Source organism: Eumetopias jubatus, unplaced genomic scaffold, assembly GCF_037043125.1.
Source record: "Eumetopias jubatus isolate StellerSeaLion01/CBP00866 unplaced genomic scaffold, mEumJub1_p1.0 scaffold_9, whole genome shotgun sequence".
Lineage (NCBI taxonomy): Eukaryota > Metazoa > Chordata > Mammalia > Carnivora > Otariidae > Eumetopias > Eumetopias jubatus.
The window spans coordinates 87,410,723-87,431,045 of record NW_028274815.1 but is presented as its reverse complement, the minus strand read 5'-3'; the positions used below and the strand labels follow the sequence as shown (position 1 = coordinate 87,431,045).

General features: G+C 40.2%; 1 protein-coding gene across 1 annotated transcript in view; it reads right to left on the bottom strand.

Annotated features, from left to right (window-relative positions):
* Positions 1-17,262, bottom strand: part of LIMS1 (LIM zinc finger domain containing 1) — a 152,206-nt gene extending 134,944 nt beyond the window's left edge. The window contains exon 1 of the mRNA XM_028091268.2: positions 17,144-17,262. Within this exon, the coding sequence (XP_027947069.1) occupies positions 17,144-17,175 (32 nt within the window). The 5' untranslated portion in view covers positions 17,176-17,262. The remainder of the gene's footprint in view (positions 1-17,143) is intronic.
* Between the last annotated feature and the right edge of the window lie 3,061 nt (positions 17,263-20,323).

Sequence of the window (20,323 nt, the reverse complement as noted above, 5' to 3'; positions counted from 1 at the left end):
CAAAAATATCACTACCCACACTCCTAAAACAAAAGGCTGCTCATTTGATGGATGAATTACTCCATTTTAAGATTCTAAAGAAGACTACATGATATTCCCTAAAACGTGCTTTACTGCGACAAAATTTACACTGTATTCCAAAGAAAGACCTATTCTGACAGCAATTCCCTAAAACCCAAGGGAATCCATAGATGTATTTTAATGTGGGCAATGACCCTAAACTGTGATATTTTGTACATCATTTTCCCACACACACTTTAAATGAGAAAATTTGAATGTAGTGAATGAATATTTATTTTGTTCTAAACTTTCCCATTAGAATAAGAGACAGGCATTCAAGTCAAGCCTGAGGAATCATGCTAAATTTTAACCTATATTTATATGCTTTAGCTGGGCAGAAGGCCTAAGTCAAAATGCCAAAGGTCCCTTCTTTAATTACGGGCTTAGCACATGTCATTTTAATATGACTACTTCTGTTTTTATCTGTTTTTATGTGACTGTTTCTGTCTCTGGGAGCCCAAGACCAAAATCTGAACCACTACCTCAGAGGGTGTCCAGCCACTTGGAGCCAGCAGTTGGCAAGCCTGTGCTGAAGATTCTCTCACCACCATGTTCTAAGAGCTTGAACAGACATTCTCAAGCTCACCAAATTCCACCTTTCCCCCACATTGTCCTTCAGTGATGACATGGAGGATGCTGGTAATTCTCAACCAAGTCCTGCCTGGTTGTCTAGCACCCTGGAATATGACTGGTCTCCTTCCCAGCAACTTCAAGTTCAAACCCATGATCACTAAGTGTGGAAGCACACCAGCTGCATGGGAAGTCAGAGTCTAACTGCCATTTGTAATCCAAGAGTGAGGAAAAAGCTTTACTCAAAATGTGTATATATTTTAAAGGTTTTATTTATTTATTTATTTATTTGAGAGAGAGAATGTGCATGAGGTTGGGGGAGAAGGGCCGACGGGGAGGGAGAGGAAGAGGTAAAGAATCCCAAGCAGACTCCCTGCTGACTGCAGAGCCCCATGCGGTGCTCCATCTTAGGACCCTGAGGTCATTATCTGAGCCGAAACCAAGAGTTGGTCGCTTAACCCTGAGCCACCCAGGCACCCCTCAAAATGTATATTATATTTAACTTCAAACACAACTCTACCTGATGAAGTCCACCATTCTTTCTTCTTATCATGTAATGAAATCAGAACTCTAAATCAGTCCTTTAATCTCCTCAGTTGCACATTAGTCACAATTACAGTCAGAAAAGGCATCTATTGAAAAGAAGCAAGTTTTGGGGCACCTGGGTGGCTCAGGTGGTTAAGCAACTAACTCTGGATTTTGGCTCAGGTCATGATCTCAGGGTCGTGAGCTCAAGCCTGGTTAGGGCTCCATGCTCGGTGGGGAGTCTGCCTCTCTCTCCCTCTCTCTCCCTTTGCCCCTCCCTCCTGCTTGCACTCTCTTTCTCAAATAAATAAAAAATCTTAAAAAAAAAAAAGAGAGGGGGCACCTGGGTGGCTCAGTTGGTTAAGCCTTTGGCTCAGGTCATGATCCCAGGAGTCCAGCCCCTCTCTGTAGGGAGTCTGCTTCTCCCTCTGCCCCTCCCACTGCTGGTGCAAGCTCGCTCTCTCAAATAAATAAATAAATAAATAAAATCTTAAAAAAAACTGGAGAAAATTTTAATTAAAACACAAGCATCATTCAGGAAATGTTGCTTTCCATTAAAAAAATGGACATAATTATCATTCAAATGATTTGCAAGTGCTTTTAAAAAGTCTTCATAAGCAACTTATTTTGCCCTTTACAGATTTTTTTTCATATCTCTCATTGGACATTCTAAACTCTACATTATATTCAACATGAAACTATTTCTACCACTGCCTTTTTTTTTTAAAGATTTTATTTATTTATTTGACAGAGAGAGAGAGACAGTGAGAGAGGGAACACAAGCAGGTGGAGTGGGAGAGGGAGAAGTGGGTTTCCTGCTGAGCAGGGAGCCAATATGGGGCTCGATCCCAGGACCCTGGGATCATGACCTGAGCTGAAGGCAGACGCTTAATGACTGAGCCACCCAGGCTCCCCTCTACCACTGCCTTAAAAAGGGTCACCCAATTTAGAGACAGGTTTGCTAAGTAATGAACAGCTAGGCTTTGCTAGTTCAGCTATAAACGACACAAACATTAACTACATCCTTCAATGGTGTGGCAATTGGCCAATAAACAGGGATCACTAGGTGTGAGCAGGAAGTTATCCACACTCCAATGGGCTTCCAGATACCACCTTAACCAGAGGGGCTCACACTGCAAGAGCAACATACTCTTAAAGAGTAGAGAGGCAGCCTGAGAATGAGGTAAAAACGTGCTAAGCACTGTTCTAAATGTTTTACACATGGTAACTTGTTTAATGATGACAATCACAGGAGATGAGTACTATTACCCTCATTTTACACATGAGGCAGAGAGAAGTCAGGCAATTACCAACAGGTAAGAAGCTGGGATATGAGCACAGACAGTTTAGCTCCAGAATCAATGCTCTTACTCTCCATGTGTGCCATTTCCCATTTGTAATGTCTAATTGGCACAGATTAGTGAAAACATATGGCTCTTTTCATTTCAGTAAGGTGGAAGGTATACTAATGTCAATGGGCCAGACACCCCAGATAGAAAAACCATTATTCTTTAAGTCAGTTACTAGATCCAAGCTCCAGTTCCTCCCAGGTCAGCCTTGTACTCTGAATACATATTTTAAATTTCCAAACCTCCAGTTTTTAGTGTGAAAATAAGAATGTTCATATTTCTCTAACTCATTTACTTATTGAGCACCTAATGTCAGGCACTCTTGCTAGATCTTGGAACACAAAGGTGAATGGAGAAAAATTATTTCCCGGAAGGAAATCAGAGTCTAAAGTGGAAAATAGCCCCTTATCTGCTATATGCCAGGTTTCACACCATAGCAGTTACTGTATGTTAAGAATAAACAAGGTAGTGGAAGAAAGACATGTGTAACATTTCCCTGGGTAAGGAAGAGGGAAATGTATTATCAGGGATAATATCATGGAAAAGATGATTTTTGAAATGAATTTTGAAAGATTAGGAATGCCTCTAAGGACACAAAATGTTGGGGAAACAGGGTATGTAAAAACATGAAGAAACAAAAGAAAAAGATAAGTCCTAATTTCAAACAGCTCTGGAAGTGTAGAACACACATCTCCAGGGCAGTTGGGGGTAGGGGTGGATGAATCTCAAGTGGAGCTAGAAAGGTAAGGATTGGGGAACAAGACTAAATATGTAATCAATTCCAAAGCACTGAAGAACCAGCCAATGGTTCTTAACATATTATTAAGTACACAAGTCATGATTGACAGTCTGATGTCTCAGTTGATGCAATGCCACCAATGTACAGCTCCAGACAATCTTACAATGTGGGAGCCTTTCCAAACACGTCAGAAGCTCTGAAAAGATTATTACTGAGTTCTGCTGCAGAAGCACCTGAGATGGAATTATAACTTTCCATGCAAAATGTCAAATTTTAAACACTCTAATTCTCAATTAGATATTCAGCATCTGGAGAAGCCAACCTGTGTTTCTGACAGAAACAGAGAAATGTGAAAAAAAGACCTTTCAACCATTCCCTTTTGAAGACATGAGGGTCCAACACAGGGAGTCTGGATTACCCAGATAACCACTTCAATGTCCTATATCTCTCTGCTTTTGGTAAGTGAGGCAGGAAATGAACAGCTCAATAATTTAATCCAGGTGTCCTCAAAACACATTTATTTTCCCTACCCTAACTGACTCTCCATTTTACTTTTAGAGAATTTCCATGAAAATTAAGAATAGGCATGGTCTGGGAAAATAGCAGTATAGTAAGTCTATAAAAGTTTCAGTGGGCAACAGATGGAAAAATGTTAACTGTTGCCCATTTAGGCAAACATGCATTTTTTTAAAAATTAAATGTTCTGGGGCACCTGGGTGGCTCAGTCGGTTAAGCATCTGCCTTCGGCTCAGGTCATGATCCCAGAGTCCTGGGATCGAGCCCCGCATTGGGCTCCCTACTCAGCGGGGAGCCTGTTTCTCCCTCTCCTGCTCCCCCTGCTTGTGCTCTGTCTCTCTCTGTCAAATAATAAAATCTTTTTAAAAAATTAAATGTTTTAAGATCATTGTAGATTCACATGCAGTTCTAAGAAATTATACATACACTTTACCCAGTTTCTTCAAATGGTAACATCTTACAAAAATGTAGCACACTAAAATCACAACAATGATACTAGTATTAGTAGAGTGAAGATACAAAACATTCCATCACCACAAGGATCCCCCATGTTGCCCTTTCATACCCATACCCTACTTCCCTCCAACCTCTGTCCCCATCCCCATCTCCTCCTAATCCCTGGCCACCACTAATGTTTTCCATCTCTATAATTCTGATATTTAGAAAATGTTATATAAATTGAACCACACAGTATGTGACCTTTTGAGATTGGCTTTTTATTTCATTCAGTATAATGCCCTCAAGGATCTCAAGATCCATCCAAACTTGTACAAAAATAGCCTATTCTTTTTTATTGCTGAATAGTATTTCATGAGACAGAGGAACTACACTTCATTTAAGCATTTACCTGCTGAAGGACATCTGAGGTGTTTCTAGTATTTGGGCATTATGAATAAAGTTGTTTCCTGGATGTTAAACCAATCTTGCATACCTAGGATAATCCCATTTGGTCATGATGTGTAATTCTTTTTATACTTTTTTGGATTCAATTTGCTAATATTTTGTTGATAACTTTTACATCTATGTTCATAAGAGATACTGGTCTGAAGTTTCCTTTTCTTGTAATGCCTTTGTCTGACTTTGGTGTTAGGATAGTACAAGCTTCACAGAAAGTGTTGGGAAGTATTCCTTCTAGTTTTATCCTCTGAAAAACTGTAGAAAAATGGCATAATAGAATTCACCAGTAAACCCATATGGGACTGGAGTTGTTTTGGAAGATTATTATATATTGATTCCGTTTCTTTCAATAGATACAGGCCTATTCAGATCATCTATTTTTTCTTGTGTGAGTTTTAGCAGATTGTGTCTTTCATGGAATTGGTCCATTTCTAGTAAATTATCAAATGTGTGGGCATTGTTCATTGTATTCCTTTATTATCCTTTTGATTTCATTGGGATCTGTAGTGATATCCCCTCTTTCATTTCTGATATTAGTAATTTATGTCTTCTCTTTTTTTCTTAGCCTGGATATAGCCTTATCACTTTTGTTGAACTTTTCCAAGAACCAGCTTTTGGTTTTATTGATTTTCTCTATTCATTTCCTGTTTTCAATTTCACAGATTTCTGCTTTTTTTTTTAATATTTATTTATTTATTTTAGAGTGAGCATGAGCAGGGGAGGGGCCGAGGGAGAGAAAGAATCCAGAAGCAGACTCCCTGATGAGCTTGGAGCCCAATGAGGGGCTCGATCCCAGGACCCTGAGATCATGACCTGGGCTAAAACCAAGAGTTGGATATTTTGTATAAAGACAAAATGTCATTTTTTTCCTACTTTCAAGGTTTTTTTTATGTCTTTAGTTTTCAGAAGTTTAATCATGTGTCTTGGCCGGAATTTCTTTGGGTTTATCCTGTTTGTGGTTTATGCAGCTTCTTGAGTTGGTGCATTTACATTTCTTGCCAATTTGGGGAAATTTTCAGCCATTATTTCCTCTAGTATTTTTCTACCCCACTGTCTTTCCCTCTCCTTTCAGGATTCAAATGACACAAATATTAGCTCTTTTTTTTTATAGTTCCACAAGTCCCTGAGGCTTTGTTCCGTGGCCTCCCCCCATTGCCCCCCCCAGGTCTATTTTCTCTCTGTTGTTCACACTGGGTAATTTCTAGTATTTTATTCTTCTAGTTCACTGATTCTTTCTTCAGTCCCGTTCAGTTGAAACTATCCACTGCTGAGCCCTCCACTGAACTTTTTATTTTCATTATTCTATTTTTCAGTGGCAGAATTTCCATTTGAATCTTCTTTATATTTTATCTTCTATTTCTTTGCTGAGGCTTTCTACTTCTTCATTTGTTTCAAGCATCTTCACTATTGCTTACTGAAACATTTTTATTATGACTGCTTTAAAATCTTTGTCAGATAATTTTAACATCTCTGTCATCTTGGTGCTGAGATCTGTTTATTGTCTTTTTTTCTTCACTTTAAGATTTTCTTGGTTCTTGATATGACAAAAGTTTTCCTAATAAAACATGAATATTTTTATTGTGTTATGAAACTGGCTTTTTCTGAAATCTCTCTAGCAAAGGAGCTCCCTCATTACTGCCAGACAGAGGGAGAAATATGGGCTCCTCATCTGGCCTCTGTTGACACACAAGACGGGAACTCTTCATTAATGGTGGGCAAGGATGAGAGTTTTAGTTCCCTACATTGTCTGCACTGACACCGATAATGGAGTGGGGGGATGGTAATTACCAGTGAGGATGAAAGTCCTGATTCCCTAGTTGGCCTCTTCCTGACCCCACCATGACAGGGGTGGTGGGAGTGTCAGGTTCCAGCCTGGTGAGGACGCAAGTCTAGGCTCCCCACTTGGACTTCACCGGCATGAGTAGGGATGTGACCACAGTTTTTCATGGGTGTTTGGCTGGAGTAGAGCACATACTATCTAAATGTTTTATGTCTTGTTAGACTTTCTCTCTCTTGGTCCTTGCCTAGAGAGAGCGGTCCTTTGTTGTGGCTTTTTGGTTTGCATCTGGTGGCATTTCCAGACTGCCAGATTCTTTAGCTCTAAGATTGGAATATATAAGGTAAAAAGAAAACCCAGAGAATTGACCATGCTGCTGGGTCTGATGAACAACAGAGACTAACAGATTTATCAATCTATCAAACATGTAAACCTTTCTTAGATCCCAATTCAGAAAAACTATAAAATAAAATGGATGCTTGAGATAAATGGAAAGTTGAACACTAACTGGGTAGTTGATGATATCAAGGAATTGTTAGTAATCTTTTTCAGGTGTGATAATGATGTTGTAGTTACATTTCGAAGTTTTTTTTAGAAGTGCCTTTATTTTTTAAGGATACATATTAAAATCTTTATGATATGACATAGGAAAGAGAGGAATGAAAAAAGAGGAATGAGTCAAAGATTTACCATCAGGCAATAATTATTGAAGCTGAGTGGTAGCACATGGGGATATATTAGTCTATTTTTTATATATATCTGAAATTCTCCATAACAAAAAATTTTAAAGTACAGATATCATGACATTGCCCCCCCCGCAAGAAGTATGAGAATAGGATGAATAATCTGCAGTTAGTATGAACCCCATGTCGATGGTCTGCAGCCCATGTTCTGAGAGTACTGCTATACTGGATTCAACGTTCCAAATAAACCAGCCTCAGGTTGAACACTGCCATGACTGATACGTCTCTACCTCCTGGGAGAGCTCAACAAATATTTGACTGATCCTCACATATTAAGTAAATAACAATAAATCTACAATAACTGGTGACAAATGATCATTTCCTCCTTTAAATTTCTAAAAGGCTTTTAAAACTCCTCCTATGCTACTTGTATATACAAAGTGTGATCCCTCACTATATTATAATGATATGCTTCAGAGCCCACAGCACAGTATACACAATGAATGCACAGTGAATTGGAACTATGTCTTCAAATTTGTAAAAACTATTTTAGTACATGCAAGCAGAGCCAAGAGTTCTAAATTAAAATAGCAGACATTTGTGTGTTGCACACAGTACCTACACACTAAATTTAAGTAAAGAGTTTAATCTTATCCAATATGTTCTCTAGGACGCCAAGAAAGAAAAGACTAATAAGAGGTAGAAGCAGCCAGGGAAGTCATCTTCGGGACAGAAGAGCTTAGGCTGGGCCTTGAGCACAAGCTTTGGAACTCTCTACACTACAAAAAAGGAAAAACCAAGTTCAAAAAGAAGTACTGTGGTATGTCTGGCAATAAGATGATGAAAAGAAAGAGTAGTGGGGAATAAAACTGAATAGGCTGGTTGGCATGCTAAGGTAAAAGAAAAACCTTCAAATCTCAGCAAAGAACTACAGAGAGCTCTGACCAACTGAACAGTGAAGTGAATGGAGGAGCCACAGGCCTCTGGGGGGACGACAGTGTGAACGCCAGTGCTGTCACTCATGTGTGACCTGGTGAGCTCTTTGCCTCTTGAACTTAATACCCTCGTCTGTAAAATGGGCATTAAACACTCTACTTCGTGGTGTGGCTGTGAAGGTAAGATCTGTTACATAGATGTTCAACACCTTTAAAGTACCTTTTGTCAAAGTAGGTAATTAATAAAAAGTGGTTATCACTAAGAAAGCTTTCAAATGAGTGGCCTGGCAGTGAAATGAAATCATCTAAGCAGGGATGACTAAACACCATTTGAATTTCTTCCCAATGTTCTGTGGGTGCTGGGTCTCTGCCACTAGTATACATTACACTGTAGAATTAAGTTAAACCAAATGTGAAAGTTATCTTGTCTTACTCAAAGTTCGGTGGCTTTATTCAAACGATGTCAGAGGCACTAAGCAGAACCAACTCTGAACTTTTCAGTTCACTGACAAATGAAGGAATAAAAGGAGAAATAAAGTTCATTTAAATCTAGTTTGTTTTTCTTTGGACATTTAACGAATTTTGATTAAGACATTCCTTTACTTTCAGAGATAACAATTTGGCCAAAAAGATTAGACATATATATACCAACAACGATAACACAAAACAAAAGCTGGTAACTACCAAAAATGAAGTCAAAATGCTCTGGGAGAGCAGATACAAGCTCCGAATCCCTAACTCCCTAACCATACAACAAGGGCTCAATAAGTGTTCCAGAAACTCATTATTTCATGGGAGAAGTGGCAATTCTGTCCCAAGTTCCAAGAAGACACAGGAGAAGATGATTTTCTGGCCCAAAAGAACAGCATGAGCAAAGACACAGAGATGGGAAACACTAGATGTTTTCAGAAAATGGCAAACAAGTGAGAGTTTAGTGAAATAAAGACTAAGGGAACAGTGGGTGACAAAGCTATCAGACAGGCTGGGGCCAGACCACAAAGAGCATTAAACTTTAGGCTCTAGACTTTGGACTTTATTTGGCAGGCAATTAAGAAGTCCTCTTAATATTTTGAAAGGTGGAGTAATATGACCAAAGTGGTGCTTTAGGAAAATCTGGAGCCAACATGAATGACAGACTAGTTAAACAAAGATACTCGAGAGCTGGGACCATGTCTTCTCTGCCTTTTTGGTCTCTACAGTTCCACCTGCACTGCACCTTGCATATTAAAAACTCTGTGGAATATGCTGCATTGAGAAGGAGGAGCAACAAGCTATGGGAGAGGCAGCAACTGCCCACCCTCTCTCCCGTACTGTATTAGTAAAGCAGATTCCATAAGGGGTAGCAATGTGCCCAGCTTTCACAAAACAAAACCAACAACTACAACATTTGCCAATGAGAAATAATTTACAATCTGTTCAAGCAGCTGGTGTATTTGTCGCTTAACTGATGCATCAGTAAAGAAGTCTGTCAATAGGAAAGAATCTCTCAGACTGTGCCATGTGGGGGCAGTGGACATGGGTGGGCAAGAAGACCCAAGTTTCTGGGAACGACGAAATACAATTACCATCATGTATGCCTACGAATCCCATGTCCCCAAGAACACATTTCACAAAAGGAATCCACTTGAAAGAGGGGGACATCCAGGACCTTTGCAATAGAACAATCTAAGGCAACATTTAGTAATTCATTCAGACATTTCCAGAACCACTATGTTAATGGGGCTCAGAAATATCAAAGTCTCAGCCCTCAAGGCACTTACAATCTAGATAGGAAGATAAAATATATATGTAACAAACCATAACAATGCGCTTTGAATGAAGTAACAGAACAAACTAGTGTAGTACAGCAGAGAGGACTCCACACTACCTTCAAAATTTGGGCTCTAGTCCTGACCCTACTATTAACTCACTTTGTGGCCTTGAAGAGAGGTAAATAAAATTACCTCCCTATGCAACTCCAGACCTAAAAAATAAAGGAAGAGTTGAGTGGACTACTGTAGTAGACGCACAAAAGTGTTGAGTATATTAGTAGATTCTAACTTTTTCACATATGAAGCCATTTTTTAAATGCTAGGCAAATTTCTTAATCTTCATGTTACTGTAATTGTCTTTTCAGTACATGCTAACAAAGAGCATATACTACAAAAATGCTACCACAAATCCTCTAACACCTTTAAAAGAATCTGTACTTTATCAACATTTAAATGACAAACAGGAACGCACACAGAATTGTGTGTTCCACCTCAAATGTTTAATATGCATATGTATTTTATTTTGTATTCTCTAAAGTCTTTCCCAGCCTTATTGTTATCTCACATTCACTTGAAAGAGAATCAGAATGAGGGTGGAAAAGAAGTAAGAAAGGAGTGAGAAAGAGCAGTATGGACTCAAAGAAAATTCTACGGTAGGAACTCGGCAAGAATGTGGGTACAGAGAGTGAAAAAACGGAAGAAATTGCAAGTGACTGTATCAGTGCCATTAACAGTGAAGTCAGAAGTTGTAAGCTTGGAAAAAAGAACCAGGATGATAGAAAAAATCAACATCAACAGCTATAGTTACCATTAACTGAGCATCTACTATGTTCCTGGCATGATGTCAGATTCCATGCACATGGTTAAAAAAATCAAAACAGTACAAAAAGGTATACAGTAAAAAAATTTCCCTCTCATTCTAGATTCCTAAACTCCTTAGATTCCTAGACACCCTCTCCAGAGGCAACAATTACTAACAGTTTCATTTGTATCTTTCAGAAATGTTTATATTGGCCTTCATATTTAATTCTCACAACAACTCTCTGAGATAGATGGTATTACTTTATAAATTAAGAAAATAAGCCTTGGAGTGCCTGGGTGGCTCAGTCGTTAAGCGTCTGCCTTTGGCTCGAGTCATGATCCCAGGGTCCTGGGATCAAGCCCCGCATTGGGCTCCCTGTTCAGCGGGAAGTCTGCTTGTCCCTCTCCCATTCCCCTTGTGTTCCCTCTCTCACTGTCTCTCTCTCTGTCAAATAAATAAAATCTTGAAAGAAAAAAGAAAATAAGCCTTAAGGAGGCTGACTTGGGTAGGGCCATAGAGCCATGAAGGGACAGAGCTGGGATTAGAACATGGGCCCAACCATCCATGCACACCCACTCAGGGATCTCCTACAGAAACACTGGCACGGATGTTTAACGGACTTGAAATAACAAAAACCTGGAACCAAAATGTCCATCAAGGGCTGGTTATATAAATCTATCACACGTATACTGTGAACTACTATACAGTCATTAAATCTAAAGTTAAAAAATTATGGTAGATCTAGATATGCTACACAGGAAAACCTGTAAGACAGCTTATTAAATTAAAAAAAATTGCCAGAAATGAGGAAACACTGTTTAATCACCTGGAGTTTCAGTGTGGGATGATGAGAAAGTTCTGGAGATGGCTAATGGCAATGGCAGCACACCAGTGTGAATGTATTTAATGCCACTGAATGCACACTGAAAAATTATTAAGATGGTACATTTTGTTATATGTATTTTACATTTTTTAAAAATCCTAAAAAAAAGTAATTGCAGAACAGTATGAGTATGATTCCATATTTGTACACAGAGACTGTGTGTGTATGTAAACATTTTTTATAAACATCTTTAATCCTTTCTCTCACTTTATCATACCTACCCCTCAGACATCCTGGTAAGACTCCAGACTTCAGGTGTCTCCCACCCCCAACACATCCGTCAGCATTCAAACTCAATTTCTAGCACCCTTTTTCCTACCCCACACAGAACACACTATTCAGAGCCTGATTTATCTATAACTTCCCAACCCCTATCTATGTTAAATTTTCTTGTGGACTCCTCAAACTCCAAAATATGCTCCAACATGAAAAAAATAAAGAAATATGCAGGAAAATGCTTCCTCCTCTCCCCCGGTGAACTCCAGTGTGGAAATGTCTGATGAGATCAAATAAAAGAGAAGAGATGATGTTGGTATGGGGGGGGTAAAACCACTGTGGGGCAGAATGCACAGTGTGTGCAGCAGGAAGAACAGCCCTTGCTTCTCAAGTATCTTAAAATTGAAATTTTTAGAAGGTAACATGGCAACAGTCCAGCATGTAATGTAGATGATATTCCTGTGGGTGGGAAACCACAGCTTAAAGCATAATTACAAGAAATGTAAAATCGACAAACAGCCTGAGATGTTTTGCCTTCTATTTAAGTGCAACCTTAACTAAGAACACGACCTACACTGGGGTTTATTTAAATGATTATCTGAAGAACAAACATAACACTATTAAAAATAGAGACTCTAGGGGGCGCCTGGTTGGCTCAGTTGGTTAAGCGACTGCGTTCGGCTCAGGTCATGATCCTGGAGTCCTGGGATCGAGTCCCACATCGGGCTCCCTGCTCTGCGGGGAGTCTGCTTCTCCCTCTGACCCTCCCCCCTCTCATGCTCTCTCTCTCTCTCTCTCTCATTCTCTCTCTCAAATAAATAAATAAAATCTTTAAAAAAAAAAATAGAGACTCTAAGAGCAAAGCTTTGCTCTCCCATTATAGATCTGCTTTAGCTGTTGAAGGTTCTCTGACCCAATGAAGGGGCAGAAAGGCCCTCTCTAGGAAGAAAAGAAAGCTCAAGTGCTGTACCCACATTTGCCAAGAGAAAGAGCTGTCCAGAAGATGGTTCCAGGGGTCACCACAGAGGAAAGGGATGGGAATGATAATATGTGGAATCCAAATATAAAAAGTGAACAAACCAAACAGAAACAGACTCATAAATACAGAGAACAAACTGGTGGTTGGTTGTGTGTGTGTTGGGGGGGGGTGGTGTCAGGGTGGAGGACTGGGAACAAGGGCAAAACAGGAGAAGGGGATTTAGAGGTACAAACTTCCAGTTCTAAAATAAGTCAAGGGGATGAAAAGCTCAACAGAGGGAATATAATCAATAATATTTTAATAACATTGTATGGTGACAGATGATAATTGCATTTATTATTGTGGTATTTTGCAATGTATGGAACTGTCTAATCACTATGCTGTATATTTGTACATCTGAAACTAATATAACGTTGTATGTCAATGATAAAACTTTTTTAAAAAATTCAAAGACAACAGTCCTGATCAGTTGTTTTCTCTAAGCTTGTAGGGCATGGAACAACCAGAACTGATGGTTATCTTTCCACCACCTAATTTTCACTGGTTTTCTTAAAAATGAAGAGCCCAACTTCCTCACCCATACAAAAAGGCACAGAGCACTGAAGTTTTAGTACTCACTGCCATGACATTTTTCCTTTTCATAACAACACTGGCTATCTTGTCAGGAAAATCCTTAAGAGCAGAAAACTGCTTTTTTTGTAGTGGTTCTTCAAGTCTTAGTAAGTCCCACTAAAACTCCCCCAAACTAGAGAGCACACAGAACAACAAGCCTTTAATATATATTTTAAGAAAAATCTTTCTATATAGTCTTTTAAAAATATACCAAATATCCACCTCCCTCATCATTTAGGATTATGTCATTATCAGCGGTTCTCCAAATGTGGTCTCAAAACCCTGGAGGAGGTAGAGGTGGTGGAGATATCTCCAAGACTTTTACAAGAGGTCTGGGAGATCAAATCTCTTTTCATAATACTACTAAGAAGTTCTGAAAAAGTTGCTGTAGTCTTTTGCACTGCAGTGACACTTTCACTAATAATGCAAAAGCAAAGGTGGGTATAAGTGCTGGTTGCTAAGTGGTGCAACTGAATTCTTTACCTCCATGGACTTGCAGGAAAAGAATGCCAACTTCCCTTTTAAACATCCTTGATGAAAATGGTACAGCCACAGAGTGCCTGGGTGGCTCAGTCGTTAAGCGTCTGACTTCGGCTCAGGTCATGATCCCAGGCTCCTGGGATCGAGCCCTGCATGGGGCTCCCTACTCAGCGGGAAGCCTGCTTCTATTCCTTTCCAGCTCCCCCACTGCCTGTGTTCCCTCTCTCGCTGTCCCTCTCTCTGTCAAATAAATAAATAAAATCTTAAAGAAAGAAAGAAAAAGAAAGAAAGAGAAAAGCAAGCAAGCAAGCAAGCAAGCAAGAAAAAGAAAGAAAGAAAGAAAGAGAAAGAGAAAGAAAAAGAAAGAAAGAAAGAAAGAAAGAAAGAAAGAAAGAAAGAAAGAAAGAAAGAAAGAAAGAAAGAAAAGAAAGAAAAAATGCTACAGCCACTTCGGAATAGTCCAGCAGTTTCTTAGAAAGTGAAACACGAAATTACCATACAACCCAGAAATTGCACTCTTGGATATTTATCCCAGAGAAAGGAAAACTTGCATCTACATAAAAACCTGTCCACAAACGTTCACGGCAGTTTTATTACTAAGAGCCCAAACCTGGAAACAGACTAAATGTCCTTCAACTGGCGAAAGACTGTTCCATACTTGTAGCATGGAGTACTATTCAGCCATGATGAGGAACTATGATATGCACAACTTGGAGGCATGTCCAGGGAATTAAGCTGAATTTTAAAAAAGGCAACCCCAAAAGGTTATATGAATCTACTTATATAAATTTTGAAATGACAACATTTTAGAAATGTTGAACAGATGAGTGGTTTCCAGGCTTTAAGAAGGAGGAAGAAAACATGGAGGTGGGTGTGGGTATAACATGGCAACATGAGGGATCCTTGTGATGCTAGAACTCACTGTTCTGTATTTTGACTGTGGTGATAAGACACATGCACCAACACTTGTGGTAAAATTACACAGAACTAAATACACATACACACACCCAGATGACTACAACTGGGAAATCTGAATAAGACTGATGGATTGTATTACTACCAACATGGTTGTGATACTATACTACTTCTTTGCAAAATATTATTATTGGGGAAACTGGGTAAAGGATACACTGGATCTCTCTGAATTACTTCTTATAACTGCATCGGAATCTATAAAAATTTCAATTAAAGAATGCATACCCATGTTCATAGAAGCATTATTCACAATAGCTAAAACACAGAAGCAACCCAAGTAACCATCAAAGGATGAATAAATAAAACAAATGAATGCACACATACAATGGAATATTATTCAGTTCTAAGAAGTCAGGAAATTCTGACATGCTACAACATGGTTGAACCCTGAGCACATTATGCTAAGTGAATGAAATAAGCCAATCACAGAGAGACAAATACTGTGTGATTGATTCCATTTATATGAATTACCTGGAACAGTCAAAATCAGAGACAGAAAACATAATAGGAGTTACCAGGGGCTGGCAGGAGGGAGCAACAGAAAGTTGTTATTTAATGGGTATAGAATTTCAGTTTTGCAGGGGGAAAAGAATTCCAGAGATAGATGGCTGGTGGTAATGGTCATCCAACATGAATGTACTTAATACAAAAAAAAAAAAAAAGAATGAAAGAAAATAAAAGAAAAAAAGGAAAGGATTGCTAACAGCAAATTCAGGATGGGACCAGGATGAGATCAAGGAGGGACACTAGATCAGTTCAAGGGTCTTAAAAGGAAACAATTTATATTCTTTATTCATACTGTGTAGCCACTGTAACATTATTCTTTATATCTTATATCTTAAATTTTGTATCGACTTAATATTCAGTAAATTTTTCAAAAACAAAAAAATGTCCTGGATGAAGTGGTACAAATTATTAACATTATTAAATCTTGACCCTTGACCTTCTTGTTACTTGTGATGAAAAGGGAGGTATGCATAAAGCAGTTCTGCTGCATACCAAAGTAAGATGGTTGTCTCCAGGAAAAGCATGTGTCACTGAGTGATGAGGTGAATCGAATGCTTTCTTCATGGTATACCATTTTTACTTGAAATAATAAGTGATAAACTATGGTTTTTAGACTTGTATTTGGTAGACATTTCTTGGAACTCAAAAAAGTGAGCCTGTCACTTTGAGGAAAACAACTGACAGTAGTTTCCTGCCAATAATAAAAATCAAACTTTCGAGTGAAATTCAGAATGAGAGGAAACTTGTTCCCACCGCCTAGAGTGTGACAGGTTCTCAATACTTCAAAACTTTTCTAATGAAATCAGTGGTGATATTGACAAATATTATCTAGTGGTATTGTATGATGAAATGTGTCAGCATTTGGAAGATCTGCCTAACTCTATGAACCAATATTTTCCAAATGACAAACATATGATGTTACAATGGGTAACAAGTCCATTCACACTGCAAATCAGACCAGTGAATTTTTATGTAGGAGTGAAAAGTTCACTGGTAAGGCTTCAGATTCCACATCCAAACTAATCTTTAAGAAACTACCATTTATCTAGTTTGAATGTAGTAGCAAAGAATATCCACAATTATCTGCAAAAGCTATTAAAACACTCCTCCCTTTCCAACTAGGTAGGTATTTGTGTTAAGACCAGATTTTCTTCACACAGTGCAGTCAAAAAACACATCGCAACAGACTGAATGCAAAGCATTTAGGAAACTCTGGTTGTCCTTCTACTATGCTAGACATTTAAGAGATTTGCAAAATGTAAAAACACCATTCGTTGCACTGATTTTTTGTTTAGGAAAATACTATTTTCATAAAAATGTTATGTCTGTTAACATATCACGGATTTCCTGTTTCTTTAATGAATTAAATATTTTAAATGTCTCAGTTTTCACTTCTAATCCAGTAAATATCTATTGGCATAACATCACAAGCAAAAATTTCTTTTATTTTTTAAAATGGGTGCTAAGACCAAGACGTTTGTGAGCCGCTGGTCTATATAACGTGTTCCAACGGCTAGAACATGAATTATTCGCTCAACAAACATCTGTTGTCGGGTGCTGTGCTAAGCCCTCGAAGTGTTTAGGCGACAGTGGACACGTCACCAATAACTAGTGGAACCTCTCACCAGGGGCCGCCAGCCCGGGTCGGAGCGCGCCGCGGGGGTACTGCGGAAGCGTGGCTGCGGGCGGCTGGGCCTGGGGGGACACGGCCCAGCTCTGCGCCCGGCTCCGCGGCCGCCGAGGGGCTCGGACGGAGGCCGGAGCACTGGGAGAGAGGCCGCCCACCCACGACCGGCACCCAGGCCCGCGGGAAGGCCGGGGAATTGGTTCGCCGCCGACGTGGCGGGTGCCGAGCGCAGCGCAGTTGCGACGGCGCCCGGCCCTTACCTGTTGGTCATTCCTGCCGCCACGCCCAGCATCTCTCCGCAGTCGGCTTTCGTCCCTCCGCACCTCCGCTGCCCGCGCCACTCCGACCGCCGTCTCCTCCCTCGCGCAGCGGCCGGCTACGGGCGGGCTGGCGGGCGGGCCGGCGGCAGGAAGGAGAGGCGGGCAAGGGGCGGGGAAGCCGCCACCGCCCCCCGCCCTCAACCGGCAAATGGTTGGGCGCGCCGCGCGGGGGCGCGCGCGGGGCAGGGGCGAGGAGAGGTAGGCGCGGGGGCGGAGCCCCCGGCGCGGGAACCCCTGCCCCCTTCCCGCCCCACCTCCGGCCTTCCCTCGGCCGGGTTCCCGGCCTGGTTCCGCCACGGCCCCGCCCCCGTCTGGCTCCGCCTCAAACCCGCCCCTTCCCCGAGCATCGTCCCACCTCCGGCCGGTCCTCGGCCCCGCTCCTTCCCTAGCCTCCGCTCCTTCCCTAGCCTCCGCACCGTCCCTGGCACCGCCCCGCCCTGCCCCCCAGCACCTCTCCCCTTATCCCTGTCTGGCCCTGCTCCTACCCGCCCCCGCGTCTCGGCCCCGCCCCGCCTCCAGTTCGTCTTCGGCCTCGCCCGCTCCTGACTTCGCCCCGCCCCGCTCCGCCCCCGCCCGGCACGCTACAAAGACCGTACTCGTGGGGCGGGGACAAAAAGCTCCATTGAGAGTACTCCGGAACCCCAGGGTTGTAGGGGGTGTATCGCCACTGGCCTCCACTGCTCCTCTCGGGTGACTGCACTGCACGCCGTAAGCGGAAGGAACAGCCAGTGTTTTCCTTCTTCGAGACACCTCTGATTCGGCAAGGCTGACGGACCGCCTGGCTCTGCCAGAAGACTTTGGGCCCAAAGTGTGGGGATTCCACTCTGGGTGAGGGGTCCTGAGAAGACTTCAGAAGATGGAGTCAGTTCACCGGACTCTCGGGAGGGATCCTTGTCTGCACTGGCCAGGACTGAATCACTGTATATAAAGCCTGGCACGTTCTGGGGAGCTCTCTAGGATTTCACAGTGCTTACAGATTGTGAATTTGGAAAAGTTAACCTTTCTTTGAGACACTCCGGTCTTGTCTCCACATTGTTTCTTCCCTTACTGGTTCTCATCCTCTTCCCCCATTACCTCTACCCAAACCTGGAATCTGCCAAGGATGAATGTAGGTTATTTATACTGAGCATAAATATAAATGATCTCTTAAAGGTATCAGATTTTGTAACTAAATTTATTTCTAATTATAGAAAGAAAACTGTTTCCCACTGTCTATGTATACGCGGGGTGGGCACTGATGCCTTTGATATCCTTATACCAAAATTAATTCTAAACAGAGCAAATGTTTACATGTTAAAAAAAGGCATATAAAAATATTAGAAGAAAACAACGGGAGAAAAAAATTAAGATTGCTGTGGAGAGATACTTTCCAAATAGGATATAAACCCTAGAAATCATAAAATTAAAGATTAATAAATGTAACCAAATAGGAATATTAAAAATTCTGCATAGCAAACAAATAGCAACTACAAAAGGTCTAATTTCCTTATTACAAAAGGAGTCAGTAAGAAGTTCAACCATTCAGAAAAATAGACAAGGTATATACACAGGTTTCCACAGAAAAAGAAAAATAGGAATGAGTTTTAAAAGTACAAGAAGGTGTCCAATATCATAAATAAAATTTTAAAACACCATTTTTCACATAAAGGCAAAGATTAGTTTGGCAATATGCTATTTTGATGAGAATATAGGGAACACAGACAGGTACTTTGATTTACTGTTGATGGGAGAGTAAATCTACACAATTTTTACTGAGGACAGAGAGGACTAGCTATCATAATGTAAAATTCAGCTCCACTTGACCCAGAAAATCCACATTTTGGAATTTATCTTACAGATGTGTTACATGTACGTAAAAACGATGTACAAGTTTTAAAGATATCTGGGAAACTAATTATAAACTAAATGATATAATGACTCGGATTTTCTTTAAAATAAAATGTGGGGGGTGGGGGAATGTAGGTAGGAGTGTCAGTGAAACAAAATTGGCCAGAAATTGATAACTGTTCAGGTGGCTCATTGGTACATGGAGGTCTTCATATTAGTTTGCCTACTTTATTGTATATTTGAAATTCCATAATGAAAAGGTTTTTTTAAATGCAAACCAGAAAATTGTAAAATGAGAGTCTGCAGTTTTGTTTTTAGGAGCGACTGAGACAGTTTATTTAATCAGGATATTAATTAAATAAATTATAGTTTCCATATATAATACTACACAGCTGTTAAAAAAATAAGAATGGCTAACAAGTATATGAAAAGATGCTTAACATCACTAATCATTAAGGAAATGCTAATCAAAACCAAAATGAGATACCACTTCACCCCCAGTAGAATGGCTACTATCAACAAGTTTTGGTGGGGGTATGGAGAAGTTAGAAACTTGTGCACTGTTGCTAGGAATGTAAAATGGTGTAGCCACTGCAGAAAACAGTATGGTGGTTCATCAAAAAATTAAAAATAGAATTATCCCATGATCCAGCAATCTCACTTCTGGGTATATGTATCCAAGAGATATATATAGCAGAATTTAAAGCAGGATCTCAAAGGGATATCTGTACACCCATGTTCATAGCATTATTCACAATAGTCAAAAGTGGAAACAACCCAGGCGTCCATTGCAGGATGAATGGATAAACGAAATGGGTATATACACACAATGAAGTATTAGTTATAAAAAGGAAGAAAGTTCTGACACATGATACAACACGAATGAACCTTGAAGACATTATGCTAAGGGATATAAGCAGACACAAAAAGATACTGTATGAGTCCACTTATATGGGGTAACTAGAGTGGTCAAATTTATGGAAACAGAGAATAGAATGGTGGGCGTCAGGTGTTGGGAGAGGGGATTGGGGAGTTATTGACTAATGGGTGTAGCATTTCAATTTTGTAAGATGAAAAATTCTGGAGGTTGGTTGCACAACAATGTGAATCTACTTAACACCACTGAACTTCACACTTTAGACTGATTAAACTGGTAAATTTTATGCCATGTATATTTTCCACAATTTAAAAAATAAAGATAAGGCAGATGATATGCAGTAATAAAGAATGATCTCTGTGACATATTTTAATTAAGGAAATAAAGCAAGGGAGAAAAATGTGTTTAGTATGCTA